The sequence below is a fragment of the Jaculus jaculus genome, chromosome 8 (genome assembly GCF_020740685.1).
Source record: "Jaculus jaculus isolate mJacJac1 chromosome 8, mJacJac1.mat.Y.cur, whole genome shotgun sequence".
Taxonomy (NCBI): Eukaryota; Metazoa; Chordata; class Mammalia; order Rodentia; family Dipodidae; genus Jaculus; species Jaculus jaculus.
Window position 1 is genome coordinate 58,289,110 of NC_059109.1, and position 19,445 is coordinate 58,308,554.

The following is a 19,445-nucleotide window of genomic DNA, read 5'->3' on the forward strand; positions in this document are numbered from 1 at the left end:
TGCTGGGGTGGTAAGAGTGGCCACTGAAGCTGTTAACCAGCACAAGAAATGCTGAGGCCTGTCTCAGCTGAGATCCCAATTATCAGTTAACTTTCAGTCTTCTTTGGTTGGCTTTTCTCCCTGCTCTGTGCTTGAACATCTCAGCATGAAGGTTTCAGCAGCTGCAGTTCAAGAGGTAGTGGCAAAGTGGCTACAGTGTGATGCAGTTTTAATAAAAACTTTATTACACAGTCATAATGTAATTGACACTTCTTCAAACCCAAATAATACAGATCTACATGGTGAATCAGAATGACTCCAGCAAGTTATATGGATTCTATGATTTTATGTCTTTTAAGACAAGAAGAAAAACAAAACAAAACAAAAAGTCCAAGTTTGACAAGGAGAGGTCTCAGCAGGTCTCTCCAAGACTCTGGCAGAGTCCAGGCGGTGTTTAACAGTCTGTGATTCCACATTTACACAACAGTCTATAAAGAGCTTCGGTCAATAGACTATTCAAGTATATATGATTGTACTGAGTATGTGACCATTCCTTTGCCCAACCAAACTGCCACCGCTACAACAGGGCTGTTACAGTCACTTTTTACCAATTTTACAAGTCACAAAACCACCTGTTGCTTTTTTTTTTTTTTTTTTTTTTGGTTTTTTGAGGAGGAGTCTCACTCTAGCTCAGGCTGACCTGGAATTCACTATGTAGTCTCAGGGTGGCCTTGAACTCATGGTGATCCTCCTACCTCTGCCTCCCGAGTACTGGGATTAAAGGCGTGCGCCACCACGCCCGGCCCTGTTGCTGTCTTGTTAAAAGTAAAAAATGTAAACTAATTTAAAGCAACTGAGGCTTTACTCAATCCAGAAGAGTTATTAAATTCATTTTTAATGTTTAAATACAACTTAATTCAATGGTTTCCCATCACCCCCTTCCTTATACAAAAGTAAAGTGAAGAAGTACAGAGCAGAGCTTCTCAGTTCCTCTCCTCTTATGGAATCAGCAGCTCTCAGCTGTCTTTAGCTTAGTTCTTGGTGTATGTATAGTCAGTTGTACTTTGTTCTGAAAAGATTTGTTAAATGCCACTTTTATTTACACTTGGAGCTTTACACCTGAGAATGATTATCAAGCAGTCAGCTTATCTTTTCCCAAACATTTCATAACGACATACACACCTCTTTGCTGGCTTTAGCTGCACAACAGTGTATATGCTTACTGCACATATATATGCACACACGCGCACACACACACACACACACAATTGCACATGCTGGTAACATTTGCAACCTAAATATTTTTGTTCACTCTCCACATTCATGTTGAATAATTTTTCTTAAAAACAAATCGTTATTCTTGTCAAAACATCAAAATAGTCACTAGGAAGAAACAGGTACACTTGGTGGGAACAAGACACACTATGTTCAGCCAGGAAGCTTTGGGCTGTGTCCACAGGGGGAGCAAGACACACTTTGGCTGCCCGCTGCCCTCCCTGGGACCTGCCGTGGGCTTCCCATCCACCTGCCAGGACACAGCCTACAGGGCAAGGGAGCTAAACTGGCATTTTCCCTGGGGCAAAGCAGTGACCGGGAAGAAGGGTATAGGGAAGTCACACAGCTACAAGCAGTCAGGCCTGTTTAGTAAGAAGAATCACATTTAATGAGTTTCTTCAGTTTCAGATGCTCCAGTACAGCTGAAAAAAATCTGAAACAGCTATAGACCCATGACAGACTGATACAAAGAGTACTGCGTTTTAAAAAAAAGGATAAAAAACCCACACTTACACACACATACATACACACACTCTCTCAAATTAGACCCCCTCCCTCCCCATAAATGTACACTTTTTGGAAACTAAACTGGTTTTGAAAATGTCTCTTCCACAGAGATGGGAAGAAGATAAAGATGAGGAGAGGAAAGAAGATTGCAAGTCCCCACTCCCTCTGCAAGGGTTCGGTAGGTGCCGAATGTCCAATAGTTGGGCCCAAGACAGTCTGAAGAGGACATTGCCCAGTGCTGCTGCTATGGCCACTAGGGGCTCCAGCAAGAATCCCAGCTCCATGGTAATACTGAATGCGTGCAGAGTGGCCAAACTGTGCTGGTTAAAAAAACAAAAACAAAAACAAAAACAAAACAAAAACCTGCAAACACAAATCTGAAGACATGAAAAGACCGTGACAACCCAGATCCACTTTGGGTGGACCCTTGGGGTTGCTGGGAAATGGTGCAGACAAAGAAGGTCTATACAGCAAATGGTTTATATTACAGATGACTGGCAGTTTAGAGTCTCTTCCCAGTTCTACTGCTGCTCCAGCCCAAAGAGGGCAACTCAAAGGAAAAGAGGAAAGGCGGGACGCTGATGGGGCATGCAGGGTCAGAAGCAGCAGGATCAGTGTGTTCAAATAAGTCCCCGTCGTTTTTTGTAGTCTTCCAAGTTCAGAGATCTCCTTGGCGCTCCATCCTTGGCTGGTGGGGCCTTAGAGGTGATGGCCAAAGCTTTTGACTCTGTGGGGAAAAGGAAAAAATCAGCAAATTAAAGACATAAACAATCCTTCTTCTAGTCCTGGGTTTCACTCCTTCAGGCACCCTTACAGGCTGCAGACATCTCTCTCTCAAGGCATGCCTGTAGCCTCTCTGACCATAGTCTCTAACAGTATTGGTAAGTGGGCACCCCTTTCTTTCCTACTATCAGGCCTCCAAGCTGAGTGTGTCATGGATCCACATGGTCTTAAGTCACCCTCTCCCCCCCTCACATACCTGAGCTGGGAACCTGCAAGTCAATCTTCACATCAAAATCATGTACTTTGAACAAGTCTTCTGAGAGGTCACTGGCTGACTTAGAATTCAAATCTTTATCCTTTCCCTGACCCTGCAATGAAAAAAGGTAACTAACTATAAGAACATAAATGAAAGTAGATTTCATGAAACAGCAATAACTAATGGTCAAAGCTCTTGCCTAAATCCATTAGTTTCCCATTAAGTCCTTTGTTTTTTTGATTTTTGTTTTTCAAGGCAGGTCTCACTCTAGCCCAGGCTGACCTGGAATTCACTATGTAGTGTCAGGGTGGCCTTGAACTCACAGCGATCCTCCTACCTCTGCCTCCCAAGTGCTGGGATTAGAGGTGTATGCCACCATGCCTTTTCTTATGGTACTGATGGATAGAACCCAGGTCCTTGAGCATACTAGGCAAGCACTCTGCTCACTAAGCTCCATCTCTAGCCCTAAGGCCTCTTTCAGTCTTTCTCTCAGGAAAGAAACCAGGCATAGACTAATGCACTTGCTCTCTTGATGCCTTCCTTAGCTTTAAAAAGGAGAAGGAAGTATCATGTTTGCAATATATGAGAAGGAAGGGAATGCCTAAGACAATAGATGACCTCTCATCCAAGATTTCAGGTATACCTGATACAGACAGGAAGACACCTAAGGCACAAAAATGCATCTCTCTCTCCCCCTTTCTGAGATAGGGTCTCATGTATCCTAAGTTGGTACTGAACTCACTATATATAATCAAGAGTGACTTTGAGGGCTGGAGGGATGGCTTAGCAGTTAGGGCATTTGACCGCAAAGCCAAAGGACCCAGGTTTGATTCCCCAGGACCAATGGCAGCCAGATGCACATGCATCTGGAGTTCATTTACAGTGGCTGGAGGCCCTGGCTTGCCCATTGTCTCTCTCTTTCTTTCTCTGTCAAATAAATAAATAAATAAATAAACAAACAAACAAACAAACAAACAAACAGAATGATTTTGAATTTCTGATGTTGTTTTCACTTACTGAGTGCTGGGATACCACCCTGCCTAATTTGCACAGTGCTAGAGATTGAACCCACGACTCCATGCATGCTAGGCAAGCACTCTTAACATCTCCAGTCCCTACGTATTTATTTATTTATATATTTTATTTTAGAGAGAGAGAGAGCAAGACACAGGGGAGATTGAGAGAGAACTGGTGCAGCAGGGCCTCAGCCACTAAAATCGAACTCCAGACACTTGCGCCACCTAGTGGGCATGTGTAACCTTGTGCTTACCTCGCCGTTGTATTTCTGGCTTACGTGGGATCTGGAGAGTAGAACATGGGTCCTTAAGCAGGCAAGTGCCTTAACTGCTCAGCCATCTCTCCAGCCTTTTTTGTTTGTTTGTTTTTGTTTTACCCAGGTAGTGTCTCACTCTAACTCAGGCTGACCTGGAATTCACTATGTAACAGTCTCAGGGTGGCCTCGAACTCAGTGATCCTACTTCCTTGGCCTCCCAAGTGCTGGGATTAAAGGTGTGTACCACCATGCCCGGCTTTTTTTTTTTTTTTAATTGACAGGGTCTTTCTTGTGTAGCTCTGGTTGGCCACCAAACTTACTATGTAGTCAGGGTTGGCATTGAACTTATGATCCTCTCTAGCCTCCACATCCCGAACGCTAAGATTATAGGTGTGGGCCATCATATCTGTAATCCTAGCACTCAAGTGAAGCAGAGGAAGGGGTGTCTGCAGATTTGAGGACAGCTCGGGTTACACAGTGAGATCATTAAGAAAACAAAATGATGGCTGGAGAGATGACTTAGCAATTAAGGTACTCGTTCACAAAGCCTAAGGACCCAGGTTCAATTCCCTAGAACCCAAATGCATATGGTAGCACATGCATCTGGAGTTTGTTTGCAGTGGCTAGAGACCCTAGTATGCCCATTCTTTCTCCTTCTCATAAATAAATAAGCCAAAATGAGGTGGGTGTGGTGGTGCACACTTTCATTTATTATATTTTAGAGAGACCAAGGGTGGGGAATGGACACGTGTGCCACCTAGTGGGCATGTGCGACCTGGCATATAAGCATCTGGCTTATATAGGATCTGGAACATGGATCCTTAGGCTTTGCAGGCAAGCACCTTAGCTGCTAAGCCATCTCTCTGGCCTGATGCACACTTTTTAAAAAATTTTTTTTTGTTCATTTTTATTTATTTATTTAAGAGTGACAGAGAGAGAAAGAGGCAGATAGAGAGAGAGAGAGCGAGTGAGAGAGAATGGGCGCGCCAGGGCTTGCAGCCACTGCAAATGAACTCCAGACGCGTGCGCCCCCTTGTGCATCTGGCTAACGTGGCTCCTGGAGAACCAAGCCTTGAACCCAGGTCTTTAGGCTTCATAGGCAAGCGCTTAACCACTAAGCCATCTCTCCAGCCCCACACTTTATTTTTTAAAAATAGTTTTGAGGTAGGGTTTCAGTCTAGCTCAGGCTGACCTGGAACTCACTACGTCGTCCCAGGGTATCCTCAAACTCATGGTGCTCCTCCTACCTCTGCCTCTGGAGTACTGGGATTAAAGGTATGTGCTACCACACCTAGATCCTGGTGCACAATTTTAAGCACAGCACTCCAGAGACAGAGGTAGGAGGATTGCTGTGAGTTTGAGGCCACCCTGAGATGACGTAGTGAATTCTAAGTCAGCCTGGGCTAGAGTAATAAGCTATCTCAAATATACATATTGTGGTGGTTTGATCCAGGTCTCCCCCATAAACTTAGGTGTTCTGAATGCTAGGTTCCCAGCTGATGGGGATTTGGGAATTAATGCCTCTTGCAGAGAGTGTATTGTTGAAGGCGGGTTTATGAGTGTTATAGCCAATTTCCCCTTGCCAGTGTTTGGCGCATTCTTGTGTTTTAGAAATGGCCATGGTCAGTGTGAAGCAGGTTTGCTGGCTGCCTGCCTGCATGGAGACCCCATGGGGCCATTAGGATGAACTGTGGATTACAGTGGAGACCCAATGGAGATGCCAGGACCATGGCTGCTAAGGAAAGCTGTCAGCCCCAGATGAAGTTTTCCAGGACTGTGAGTAGCCTAACTGGAGGGGTGGAATTGGAGCTCCAGAGACTTGTTGCTGGTTAGAATTATCTGACTTGGAGATTTGTCACTGGTTTGAGTTATTGGGACTTAGAGCTACAGAGTCTGGTGTTTGCCCTGTTTAAATCATGTATTGCTTGAATGTTCCTCTGCTATGCCCAATGCTTTCTTTTGCAGTGTGAATGTTTATTCTGTGCCATTGTGGATTTTGGGGGGATTTTTTTTTTTGGTATTATGGCTCAGTTAAAAGATCTTGAACTATGGGAACATATAAACATCATTGGAATTGATAAAAATTATGGGGGCTTTTAAAGTTGGATGAATGCATTGCATTTTACATCATGGATGGTTAACAGTTTATGGGCCAGGGATGGAATGTGGTGGCTTGATTCAGGTGTCTCCCATAAACTTAGGTGTTCCAAATGCTAGGTTCCCAGCTGATGGAGATTTGGGAATTAATGCTTCTTGCAGGTAGTATATTGTTGGGGGCAGGTTTATGGGTATTGTAGTCAGTTTCCCCATGCCAGTGTTTGGTACACTCTCCTGTCCTTATTGTCCACCTGATGCTGATCAGGGGGTGATGTCCACCCTCTGCTCATGCCATCATTTTCCCTGTCATCATGGAGCTTCCCCTTCCAGCCTGTAAGCCAACATAAACCTCTTTTTTCCCACAAGCTGCTCTGGGTTGTGTGATTTCTACCAGCAATGTGAACCTGACTGTAACACATACATATATTCATACATACATACATACTTATATACATAAAAATGTAGTGCAGAAGTATAGAGGGCAGTGATCTAAAGACACAGCTAACATCGAGGTAAGTGATTGGTGGGTTTAGATTTAGGTTGTCTCATCAAATCAAAATTCAGTACCAAGTAGGGCATGGGCATGGTGGCTCACACCTATAATTCCAGCACTTGGGAGGCTGAGTAGGGAGGTTTGTTGGGAGTTCTGAGTTCCAGGGAAGGTATCTGTGAATCGGTAAATAATGGAGAAAGGTCTGCCAAGCATAACTGCATGTTCCTCCCTGTAGAATCATCAGGCCCAAACCAGAACCAGGTCAGGAACGACTCAGGGTCCCAGCCAGCTGATCAGCTCCATGGCCAGAGAGTCGCACTGTACTTGCCTTGCTCATTTCCTTTGGAGCATCTGGTAACACTCCAGAACCATATTTCGCGTTTAGCTGGGCCAAGATGGCAGCTTGAACAGCTGGGTCTCTGGACTGGGAGAAAAAAAAATTTTTTAAGAAGCTGTTCAACATTTACAGGGTTTACTGCCAGATTTTCCTCAATTTACTACCACTAATATAAATACCACAGTAGATCCATCAGCAGCTCACTGGAAGTTTCCTCAAAGCAACAGAAAAGAGCAATTAAAAGCTTCAAAACTAATCTCATGCCAGCACAGGATAGACTGAGCTTCTCTACAATGAAAATCCAGAATACACAATGGTGCCTCACATGGGAAATCTGCATCTGACTTCATGTGTAGTCAGAACAAAGACACACTAAAAATATGATCAAAAATTAACTTCAGGTGAAGTGTATATTTAAGTATATATGAAACAAATGAGATTCCTTTGTAGACTTGGGTCTCATCCTCAAGATGTATTTGCAAATATTCTAAAATCCAAAACAATTCAAACTGTGACAGACTTTTCTGGTTGCAAACATTCTGGACAAATGCTGCTCAAGGTGTGCTAACGTCTGCTACACTGAAATCTCAGCCTGGCACAGAGGGCTGGTTTCTAGGTTCCTAAAAGTTCATGCCACCGTGGCACACAGGGCTAAATCTAGAGGCTTCCACAAGTCCATGCCAGGTTTTCACTACCTATAGCAAGAGAAAAAAAGAAAGTACCCAGACCCAAGAGCTCGAGGCAAGCAAATCTCAGCTAGAAAAGCCTTATTTTTAACTTCTTTATTAATTTCCTAATGGAATTCATTTTATGTCCTAGAATCTAGGTCCCAACTAGGCACGTCCTCTTTAGGCACTAACTCACATTAGAAACGATGGTAGGTTTGCACTGCCGCCTGGTGAAAGGATCCATTTGCTGGTTTTTCATATTGTGGCTTTCGGCCTAAAACAGAAAGGATACATCAGACCTTTTCCCTCCTCTCATTCATCCTAAGATGACAGAAATAACGTCACCGCAAGAGTTTAGAACTCTTCAGGAACACAAGAGCAGAGGCTAAAGGTGCAGCTCAGTGACTGAGCGCTTGTGTAGCATGCAACCCCAGCGCTGCAAACAGTAACAAAATAACACCCACCCACCCAGATGAGGCGACAACTAAACTCAGAAGCCAATAAAAATGAATGCAGGAAGTTGGGGGAGGATCACTGTGATTTCGAGGCCACCCTGAGACTACATAGTGAATTCCAGGTCAGACTGGGCTACAGCAAGACCCTACCTTGAAAAACAAACAAAATGAAACAAACCAAAACAAAAAAAGAGGGCTGGAGAGATGACTAGGTGGTTAAGGCCTGCAAAGCCAAAGCACCCAGGTTCAATTCCCCAGGACCCACATAAACCAGATGCACAAGGTAGTGAATACCTCTGGAGTTCGTTTGCAGTGGTTGGAGGCTCTAGCATGCCTGTCTCTCTCTCTCCCTCTCTGCCTCTTTCTCTCTAATAAATAAATAAATAAAATAAAAAATAAATGAATGAATGAAATGCGTGTGTGTGCAGCAGAGAGACTACACGTATTCTAAGTATACATGTTAGATGAGTAATTTCTTTGGATAGAGGACCTCACATAGCAAGAATAAGCCCAAACTATTTATGTTGCCAGTGATGACCTTGAACTTTGGATCCTCCTTCCAAGTGTTAGGATCACAGGAGTGCGCCACCACTCCCAGCTTCATGTGGTGCTGAAGATCAAACTTGGAGCTTTGTGCATGGTTGAAAAGCACTACTGAGTTATACTCCCAGACCCTATTTTAATAGTTTAAAATCTAAGCTTAGGCAACATGCAGGAAATATTTAATGTTTTATTTATTTAATCTGTGTGCACATGTGTAAAGGTCAGAAGACAATTTTGGATTTCAATCTTTCAGGTACTGTGGTGCTTTAATTCAAGTGTTCCCCATAAACTTAGGTGTTCTGAATGCTAGGTTCCCAGATGATGGAGATTTGGGAATTAATGCCTTCTGAAGGGAGTGGAGTGTTGGGGGCAGGCTTATGGGTGTTATAGCCAGCCCCCCTTGCCACTGTTTGGCACACTCTCCTGTTGCTATGGTTCACCTCATGCTGGCCAGGAGGTGAGGTCCACCCTTTGCTCATGTTGTTGTTTTCCCCTGCCATTGTGGAGCTTCCCCCTTGAGCCTGTAAGCCAAAATAACGACCCCCCTCCCCAAGCTGCTCTTGGTTGGTTGACTTCTACTGGCAGTGCGAACCTGACTGCAACAGGTACCATACTAAAAGAGGCTGGACCTCTCGTTTGCCTGGCACTTCCAAGGAGGTAGACTCATTTGCTGGCCAGTAAGCTCCAGGGATCCATTGGTCTCCTCCTCCACAGTGCTGGGATTTCAGAGGACACTGAGCCTGATTTCTGTGTTGTTTTGATCTAGGTAGGTCTTACTTTAGCCTCAGCCTCACTCTGTAGCTCTAGGCTGAATTTACAGAGCTCTTCTTACTTCAGTCTCCTGAGTGCTGGATTAAAGGGGTATACTACCAAACCTGGCATGTTTAAAAAATTTAATTTGAGCCAGGCGTGGTGGCACACGCCTCTAATCCCAGCACTTGGGAGGCAGAGGTAGGAGGATCGATGTTAATTCTAGGCCACTCTGAGACTACATAGTGAAATCCAGGTCAGCCTAGGTCTCTAGAGCAAGACCCTACCTCAAAAAACCAAAATTAGTGTGTATTTTGTGAGTATTCATGTGTTTGAGTGTGTCACATCAAGTGTGTGGAGGTCAGAGAACACTTTCAGGATGGTCCTCACCTTCCACCTCTTTTTTTTTTTTTTTGGTTTTTCAAGGTAGGGTCTCACTGTGGTCCAGGCTGACCTGGAATTAACTCTGTCATCTCAGGGTGGCCTTGAACTCATGGCAATCCTCCTACCTCTGCCTCCCGAGTGCTGGGATTGAAGGCATGCACCACCACGCCCGGCTTCCACCTCAATTTTGAGGCAAGGTCTATGTGAAATCTCCCGTCTCTGCTTCCCTTCCTCATCCGAGGTAATTTGGGATCACAGAAGCCCGCCACAGCTTCCAGATTTTAACACAGTCTGGGGTTCTGAACTCAGGTACTCAGAGTTGTACAGCAGAGTGCTTTACCGACTGAGTCACCTCCACGGCCTACCCCTAGGCTTGTGTTCTTTATGCTTACATAGCACAAGTACTTTACTGACTTTTATCTCCCTAGCCCCACTTTTATTTAATTAATTAAGCAACCAATCAACTAATTAATTAATTTGTGTGTGTTTGTGTGTGTGTATGGGCATGCCAGAATTTCTTGCTGTTGCAAACACCAGATAAACTGATGTGCCACTTAAAAGAAAATTTTTTTAATTAAAAAGTTTGCTGGTCATGGTGGCGCACACCTTTAATCCCAGCACTCAGGAGGCAGAGGTAGGAGGATCACTATGAATTCGAGACCACCCTAAGACTAAATAGTGAGAGGTAGGGTCTCATCACTCTAGCCCAAGCTGACCTGGAAGTAACTCTCTACTTTCAGGGTAGCCTTGAACTTATAGTGATCTTCCTACCTCTGCCTTCTGAGGGCTGGGATTAAAGGCATGCACCACCATGCCCAGGTAAAAAACATTATTTATTTATTTATTTATTTATAAGAAAGACACAGAGAAAAAGAGAGCACACACGTGCACACCAGGGCCTCTAGCTATCATGTCCAGCTGGATCTGGCCTTTTGAAGGTATTGGGGAATTGAAATTGGGCAGGCAAGCTTTATAAGCAAGTATCTTTAATCACTAAGCCACCTCCCCAAGCTCCAAATGATATTTTATTTTTTGAGGTAGGGCTTCACTCTAGCCCAGGCTGGCCTTAAACTTGCAATGTAACTGAGCCTGGCCTTGAACTCCTGACCCTCCTGCCTCCAACTTCTAAGGCATGTATCATTGTGCCTGGCTTCATATTATTTTGTAGAATTGTTTTCTGTGACCTAGATAAAGTTGTCTTACTCACCACCAAGGCCTTCTCAGACTCCACAATGTTCCACTCCCGATTCCGCTGGTTGATGTAACTAAAAGGTGAGTAAAAAGGATGATTCAGTGGACTGAAAGGCCACAGAAATCTGTGGAGTCTGAAAGCTCAGTGTGTACAAGGCTACAGGCTGACCTGATGATTCTGGGCAATGTTAGGCTCAGTAACATTACCTTATAGCAGATATATTTTTGGTCCGCTGGCGGTCCAAGGCCTCTGCCCGCTCCTCTAGCTCATTCAGCTGGTCTTGGATTTGTTTGGCCTTGTCCTGATCTCCCATGTCCTCAGCCATGGCCTGAACACAGAGAGAAATGTGAGCTGTTGCCTCTACCTCCCAAGTGCTGGGATTACAGGTGTGTGCCAACATGCCCAGCCAAGATGTGCTTTATTATTTTTATTTTTATCATAGTAGCAACACTTTCCCATGGAGCTACCTGGTTCAGGGTCCCTGGTGACAATGACATGTGACATTAACATTAGAACCCAGGTCATATGACTAAACTAGCATGGTTCACCATTCTATGTAAAGAATGGAAAATAACCTGCCATAGGGATACAGCAGCATTTTATTAGACATGAAACACAAGTGACTCATAAAAAAAGGGAAAATATAGCTGCATTTACAGAAAGAAAAGTTGTCAAGGAACACTGCCTGGGTGTCAAGAATACCTTGTGGTACCTATAATTAAGCCCAGAACTTTCTTCCAATCCTGCCACCACTATCTTGACAGAGGATGGACAAGTTTCATTTCCCTAGCTCTAGAGAACAGGCAAAGAGACTTGAGCACAAATACTCACCTTTTCCTTTAGCAGCTGAGTCTTCTTCATAGCATAATTTGGTGGCGCTTTTCTGAACCTTTCTTTCTCTTTCACAATCTGTGCAGAGAGGAGATGTCAGTATCAGCAGTGAAGTATTCCTAAACTGATTTTTTCTGGTTTTTCAAGGTAGGGTCTCACTCTGGCTCAGGCTGACCTGGAATTCACTATGTAGTTTCAGGGTGGCCTTGAACTCATGATGATCCTCCTTCCTCTGCCTCCCGAGTGCTGGGATTAAAGGTGTGCGCCGCCATGCCTGGCTCCTAAACTACTTTTGTACACAGGCTAGGTGAGATCATTTTGGAGGCAAGCAGCTAGTTAAAGGGAATGCTCTTCCTCTAGCAGTGTCACGCCCAGAGAGCAAGTGAGTTCCTTTCAAGGGACATTACACTGCTTCTACGTTCATGGAGATTCTTCTTGGACAGCCTGAAGGAACATGCAACAATAAATAGCTGAAGCCCAAAGGCCAGGTAATGTAAGGCTAGCCACTGTCCAAGAGAATAGAAATCAAAGAATTTCACCAAAATGTTTTTTCTTTTTTTGGGTTTTTCTGAGGTAGGGTCTCATTCTAGCCCAGGCTGACTTGGAATTCACTATGTAGTCTCAGGGTGGCCTCAAACTCTTGGCCAACCCCCTACCTCTGCCTCCTGAGTGCTGGGATTAAAGGCATGTGCCACTATACCTGGCTGAATCTTACCAAAATGTTTTACAGAAAAAACAGCTCTGTAAAGTCTAAGAGAGTAACATTCCTGAACCCTGACTCCCCAAGTGTGCAATGTCATGTGATGATGAAAATGTACAGAGGAAAACTATAAATGATAATATCAGTATTTCCTAGATTCATGTTTTGGTAAGTGTTAAGATATGGGGAATGAAAAGAATAGTAATAATCTTCTCTAAACGTGGTATGTTGGTGAACCTCCAGAGTCTGAAGTTTCTTACCTCTTCAATGTCTTGATCATTGAACTTATAATTGAGAGCTTCTTTAATAGACAATTCCTTTTTATTGATTTCATCGAGAGTGGGCAACTGCATGCCAGCTGAAAACATCTGAACCAAAATGGGACAGAAAAGTTGTCAGTAAGGGATTTAAGAAAGAGACTCACTGTTCAGAAAGAATTGCTGGGCAGTTTCCTGCCACTTACTGCTTCTTTCCACTTCATAAATTCACTTTCAGTGAATTCTTGGTTTGAGACGAACTCCAGGCGGAACACTCGCTGGTCATTGCCATGCCTACATAAAAAAGAGAGATATCTCCAAGAATGTGCTTGTTGACCACAGGACCATCTTAGCAACCTTACCAGACTGTGTACTACTTAACTACATGTTTCTCAATCCTGGCTACCCTTCGAAATCATCTAGGAAGACAGAAAAATTCTAATGCTAAGGTACCAACCTAGATCCACTGAGTGAGCACTTCTGGGAATAAGACCCAGGTAAAAACAAACCGCCAGGCTGTTTTAAGGGGCAGCCAGGAGTGAGCTCACCAAGCTAGCACAGCAAATCAAGGGACTTGGGGCAATGCTTTAAAAGTTAAGTGACAATAAAATCCACCAGTCAGACAACATCAGGAATATGCAACATTATACAGTTATCAGACTGACAAACTATTCTCTGAAAAGGAAGAACAATGTTTCTAGTGACCACCGTCTTTGTAAAGTTAAGGGACTGTGCCATTCTCGTAGGGATTCTCTAGACACTCTAGCCCCATTGACTCTTGTTAAATAAACCAGGAGTTGATGGGGTTAGGATGTGGTCAGGGAATGGAGAGATGGTGGTGACCAACTGAGGCCTGGGGGCAGCCATGTGTGATACCAGGTAGCTGCCATGTGATGATCCTGGTAAACTACTTGTATTCCTTCCTACATAGGTGTTGGCAGGGGAAGGGATCTAAGGATGCTTTGTTCTCTCCTTTGTCCTGATAAGTAGAACACTGTCTGACACACAGTATACATTCAGTAAATATCTGTTGAAGGAATGGTACTTCTGTTTTACTGAAGAGGAAACAAAGTCCAGAAAGATGAAGCTAGTTAAATAGAGAGAGCTGGGACCAGAGAGAACAAGCTTCCTTAGTATCCTCAAAAGAAGCACTCACTAGTTTTGGCAGAAGGGTCTGTGAGAGCCCAGTATCTCCTTCAGTGTCCTACCACATCATACCCCATGTTAACATGTGATTTCCCCTATAGGCAAAGACAACACAAGCTTCCCTTTGAGTACCTTGTAAGGGCCACATAGTGCTCACTATTACAAGAAATATCACACAATGACCAAAAGACTGTTTATCTGAAGAGGGAGCCAAAGTTGCCATAAAAATGCTCTTAAAGCTGGTTGTGGTGGGCACACTCTTATAATCCCAGCCCTTGGGAGGCCAAGACAGGAGGATTGAGTTTGAGGGCAGTCTGGGTTACAAAACAAGAGCATGCCTCAAAAGAGAAGAGACAGAGAATCAGAGAGATAGTCAATTGTTTATTTATATATATATATTTTGAGACAAGGTCTCAGTACACAGCCCTGGGTGGTGTGGAACTTACTATATAGACCAGGCTGGCCTTAAGCTTACAGTGATACTCTTGCCTCTGCTTCCTGAGTGCTGCGATTATAGGCGTGCACCCAGCTTAGAAAGTGTCTCTTAGGGCTGGAGGAATGGCTTAGGGGTTAAGGCGTTTACCTGCAAAGTCAAAGGACCCAGGTTCGATTCCCCAGGACCCATGTAAGTCAGATGCACAAAGTTGTGCATGCATCTGGGGTTCGTTTGTAGTGGCTAAAGGCCCTGGCACACCCATTCTCTCTATCTGCTTCTTCCCTCCCTCTCCCTCAAAAAAAAAAAAAGTCTCTTACCTTAGCTGTAGCCCTTTGTTTGTTCTGGTGCCACCCAGCTGGTAAACTTTGGCAGTTTCTACCACACCTGTGATTTCAGCCACCTAAGTGAAAGAAGAGACCAAGTCAAAACAGACTTTTCCAGAGCTTTCTACACTGTTCTTTTGCTTCTGTGAGTTGTGCAAGAGGGGCCCCAGAGTACCTGACTCAACCTTAGGAGTCAGATGGCTCAGGACAGTAATTGCTATGCTCAGGCTAAGCAAACTTCAGAAAAAGGCAGTTAGTGTGGCAGGGCCCATTAGAAAATTTTGTTCATGTTACTGAGGGGTGCACTTTGGACTTTAAAGATCACTTCATTTTCTTGGTGTTGAGGGTTGAACCTACAGCCCCCACGTGTGCTAGGAATGTGTTCTACCACTGACCCATATCCCCAGTATGCCAGCCCCTGCTTGCCCCAACACATTTTGTTTCCAGGTAGGGTCTCACTCTAGCCAAGCTAACCTGGAACTTACTCTGTAACTGCAATCCTACCAACTCAGCCTCTCAAGTGCTGAGATTAAAGGCATGCATCACCATGCCTCCTGCCTTGTTCCCTACCCCAGCACAGGTTTTTTTTTTTTGTTTTTGCTCAACACTCAGCTTTATTCACTTATTTATACATATAACAACTCTAAACTACCCACTTTTTGCTTTGTCAAAAAAATGAAAAATCTAGGAGCACTGACTGATTCCTCTTTAGGAGAAAAGGGTTATATGTACAGCTACGGAGAGTTACACTTCCTCCCTTACATACAAACAAAATAAAAAAGTGCTTCATTGATCAAAAAGGGCTAAGGTAGGATTTTATTATTTTGGCCAGACTGTTATTAAACTCCAAGATTCAGATGATGAGTCTAGCTCAGTCTCTCAAGACCCAAGACTTCACTGAATCTGAATTTTGAGCTCAATTTCTTTTTGTTGCTATTTATTGAGACTCAACTGTAGTCTAGGCTGGCCTCAAACTTGAAATCCTTTTGCCTCAGCCTCCTCCTTAGTGCTAGGATTATAAGCATGGCATGTAGCACCATGCCTGGCTTCTAGGACAAATTTTTGTTTGTTTGTTTTTCGAGGTAGGGTCTCACTCTAGCTCAGGCTGACCTGGAATTCACTATGTAATCTCAGGATGGCCTCGAACTCATGGCAATCCTCCTACCTCTGCCTCCTGAGTGCTGGAATTAAGGACAATTTTTTTTTAAATTTATTTTTATTTATTTATTTTACAGAGAAAGAGGGGGAGAGAGAGAGAGAGAGAATGGGTGCACCAGGGACCCCAGCCACTGCAAATGAACTCCAGATGCATGCGCCCCCTTGTATATCTGGCTAACGCGGGTCCTGGGGAAATTGAACCTGGGTCCTTTGGCTTTGCAGGCAAATGCTTTAACTGCTAAACTATCCCTCCAGCCCAAGGACAATTTTTATTAACCAAATGTCAAGACTATGGAGATTAGCTTCATGGCTACTAGTTCTCATATGAGGAGATAAATATATTAAAACCACATAACTGGGGCGGAACAGATGGCTCGGCAGTTAAGCACTTGCTTGTGAAGCCTAAGAACCCCAGTTTGAGGCTCAATTCCCCAGGACCCATGTAAGCCAGATGCATAAGGTAGTGCATGCATTTGGAGTTTGCTTGCAGTGACTGGAGGCCCTGGTGCGCCCATTCTCTCTCCCTCTCAAATAAATAAATGAAAATTAAAATGTTTAAGGGGCTGGAGAGATAGCTTAGCAGTTAAGGTGCATGCCTGTGAAGCCTAGGGACCCAGGTTCAATTTTCCAGGTCCCACATAAGCCAGATGCACAGGGGTCTAGAGTTTGTTCACAGTGGCTAGAGGCCCTGGCGTGCCCATTCTCACACTCTATCTCTTTCTCTCTAATAAATAAATAAAAAGAAATCTTTAAAAAAATTGTTTAAAACCAGGCAACTTAGAACAAAAACAAAAAGCAACAGAAGAATAAAATGGTAACACATATCTGCAATCCTATCTCATAGAAGATTTGAGGGAGGAACATAGTGAATTCAAAGACAGTGTGGGCTCAATAGTAAAATCCTGTCTCAAAACAAACAAACAAACAAAACAAAACAAAAAAAATAAAACTGGGTGTGATGGTGGCCAGCTTTAATCATAGCACTTGGGAGGCAGGAGGGCTGCTATGGGTCTGAGGCTACCCTGACACTACATGGTGAATTCCAGGTCAGGCTGAACTAGAGTGCGAGACTCAACCTGGGGTCAGGGGAAATCCCCACACTTGCAGGCTAAGGTAGAAGGACTGCTGTGAGTTCAAGACCAGCCTAGGGCTACAGAGTGAATTCCAGGCCAGCATGGACTAGAGTAAGACTCTGCCTCTCCCCTCCCAAAACCCCCCCACAATACTACCAACAACAAAACCAACCAAACACACACACACAAAAGTTAACCAAAAAAGAAAAGGAAAGGAGGGCTGGAGATGGTTTAGCAGTTAAGCTGCTTGCCTGCAAAGCCAAAGGACTCATGTAAACTAGATGTACAAGGTGGCGCATGTGTCTGGAGGCTGTGGCGTGCCCATTTTCTCTCTCTGCCTCTTTCTCTTGCTGTTAAATGAATAAATAATAAAATAAGATTTAAAAAAAAGGAGAAAAAAAAAGGCTGGGCCAGACGTAGTGACGCACACCTTTAATCCCAGCACTCAGGAGGCAGAGGTAGCAGGATCACCTTGAGTTCAATGCCACCCTGAGATTACATAGTGAATTCCAGGTCAGACTGGGCTAGAGTGAGATACTACCTAAAAACAAAACAAAACAAAAAAACTAGCCTGGCGTGGTGGTGCATGCTTTTAATCTCAGCACTCAGGAGGCAGAGGTAAGAGAATCACTGTGAGTTCGAGGCTACCTTGAGACTGCACATTGAATTCCAGGTCACCCTGAGCTAGAGTGAGAGAGACCCTACCTAGAAAAACAAAAATAGAAAGAAAGCAGGGTGTGGCGGCACAGGCCTCTATTCCTTGCACTTGGGAAGCTAAGGTATGTCCATGAGTTCAAGGCCAGCCTGGGCTAGAGTAAGACTTTATCTCAAAAACAAAAAACAAACAAAACATTGAAACAGCTATGTTCTAGAACCCAACAACTATGCTGGAACCCAATATATAGTTGGAGTCATTTTAATTTTTTAAATATTTATTTGAGGGAAAAAAAGAGTATGGGTGTACCAGAGCCTCTAGCTACTGCAAAGAAACTCCAGACACAAGTGCTATTCTGTGCATCTGGCTTATGTGGGTACTAGGGAATTGAACTTGGGTCCCTAGGCTTACAGGCAAGTGCCTTAACCACTAAGCCATCCCTCCAGCCCTCATTTTATTTTTTAACTTCCATGAGTCTATAGGTGATCTGGCATATAACATGGGAAAATTTTATTTTTCTTCTTTTTATTCCAAGGGAGGGTCTCACTTCAGCTCAGCCTGACCCGGAACTCATGCTGTAGTCTCAGGCTGCTCTAATTCATAGCCATCTCCTAACTCTGCCTTTGGAGTGCTGGGATTAAAGGCGTGTGCCACCATGCCCAGCTTCTATTTATTTATTTATTTACTGTTCTTTTTCAAAGTAGGGTCTTACTCTAGCCAAGGCTGACCTGGAATTCACTGTATATTCTCAGGGTGGCCTCGAACTCACGGTGATCCTCCTACCTCTGCCTCCTGAGTGCTGGGATTAAAGACGTGCACCACCACGCCTGGCTTTATTTTCTTTTCTTTGAGAGAGAAAGAGACAGAAAGAAGCAGATAGAAAATGGGCACTCGAGGACCTCTAGTCCTTCATATGAACTCCAGATGCATGCACTGCCTGTGCATCTGGCTTACTTGGGTCCTGGGGAATCGAACCTGTGTCCTTTGGCTTTGCAGGCAAGCACCTTAACAACTAAACCATCTCTCCATCCCCCAGCTTCTCCCCCCCACCAAATGTATTTATTTATTTGAGAGAGATAGAATGGGCACACCAGGGCCTCTAGCCACTGCAAATGAATTTCATAACCATGCGTCATCATGTGCATCTGGCTAATGTGGGTCCTGGGGAAACCGTACCAGGGTCCTTTGGCTTTGCAGGCAAACACTTTAACTGCTAAGCCATCCCTCCAGCCCCCAGCTTCTTTTTATAATAATTTTTTTTTTGGTTAGTCTACGTGGGATATGCATGTGTACATGTCCTCACAGCACCCTAAATGCTTGCCTGAGGAGACAACAGTAAACCATCCTACTGCTCTTCTGCTTAGTCTTGTTTTGAGCCATAGTCTCCTTTTTACTAATTCCAGGGGCCCCAAAGATTCTCAGATTTTGCTTCGCTGACTGACAGGGGTTATGGATGCATGTGGCCATGGCCCAGCCGTTTTATGCAGGAACTGGAGATTTGAACTCAGGCCTGAAGAAAGCGCACTTAGCTGCAGAACCATCTCTCTAGCCCTAATTTATTTATTTCAAGTACTGTCGTAAGGCTAGTGGTTTTGCTCTGTTAACGCACATGACTTAATATACTGTTGCCCTTACTTCAACCCCTAAGCCCGTGGCTGTTTTAGGTCATAGCCTGAAAAGCCCAAAACTGTGAGCCAAAACTATCACTGGGCATGCTGGCACATGCCTTTAATCCCAGCATTCAGGAGGCAGAGGTAGGAGGATCGTAGTGAGTTCAAGGCCACCCTGAGACTACAGAGGTAATTCCAGGTCAGCCTGGACCAGAGTGAGACCCTACCTCAAAAAACAAAATAAAAAACAAAACAAAAAACAAAAAACTATTATCCCTGGGTAGCCTATATACTTGTTCTTAGAGCAGACTGCCTTAAATTATG

General features: G+C 44.1%; 1 protein-coding gene across 1 annotated transcript in view; it reads right to left on the bottom strand.

Moving 5' to 3' along the window:
- Positions 1–201: 201 nt before the first annotated feature.
- Positions 202–19,445, bottom strand: part of Rtf1 (RTF1 homolog, Paf1/RNA polymerase II complex component) — a 107,674-nt gene continuing 88,430 nt past the window's right edge. The window contains exons 9-18 of the mRNA XM_004660899.3: positions 14,620–14,702; positions 12,927–13,014; positions 12,724–12,831; positions 11,764–11,841; positions 11,139–11,260; positions 10,948–11,005; positions 7,805–7,882; positions 6,932–7,027; positions 2,741–2,852; positions 202–2,488 (exon numbers count right to left, since the gene is read on the bottom strand). Coding sequence (XP_004660956.1) covers positions 2,382–2,488; positions 2,741–2,852; positions 6,932–7,027; positions 7,805–7,882; positions 10,948–11,005; positions 11,139–11,260; positions 11,764–11,841; positions 12,724–12,831; positions 12,927–13,014; positions 14,620–14,702 — 930 coding nt within the window. The 3' untranslated portion in view covers positions 202–2,381. The remainder of the gene's footprint in view (positions 2,489–2,740; positions 2,853–6,931; positions 7,028–7,804; positions 7,883–10,947; positions 11,006–11,138; positions 11,261–11,763; positions 11,842–12,723; positions 12,832–12,926; positions 13,015–14,619; positions 14,703–19,445) is intronic.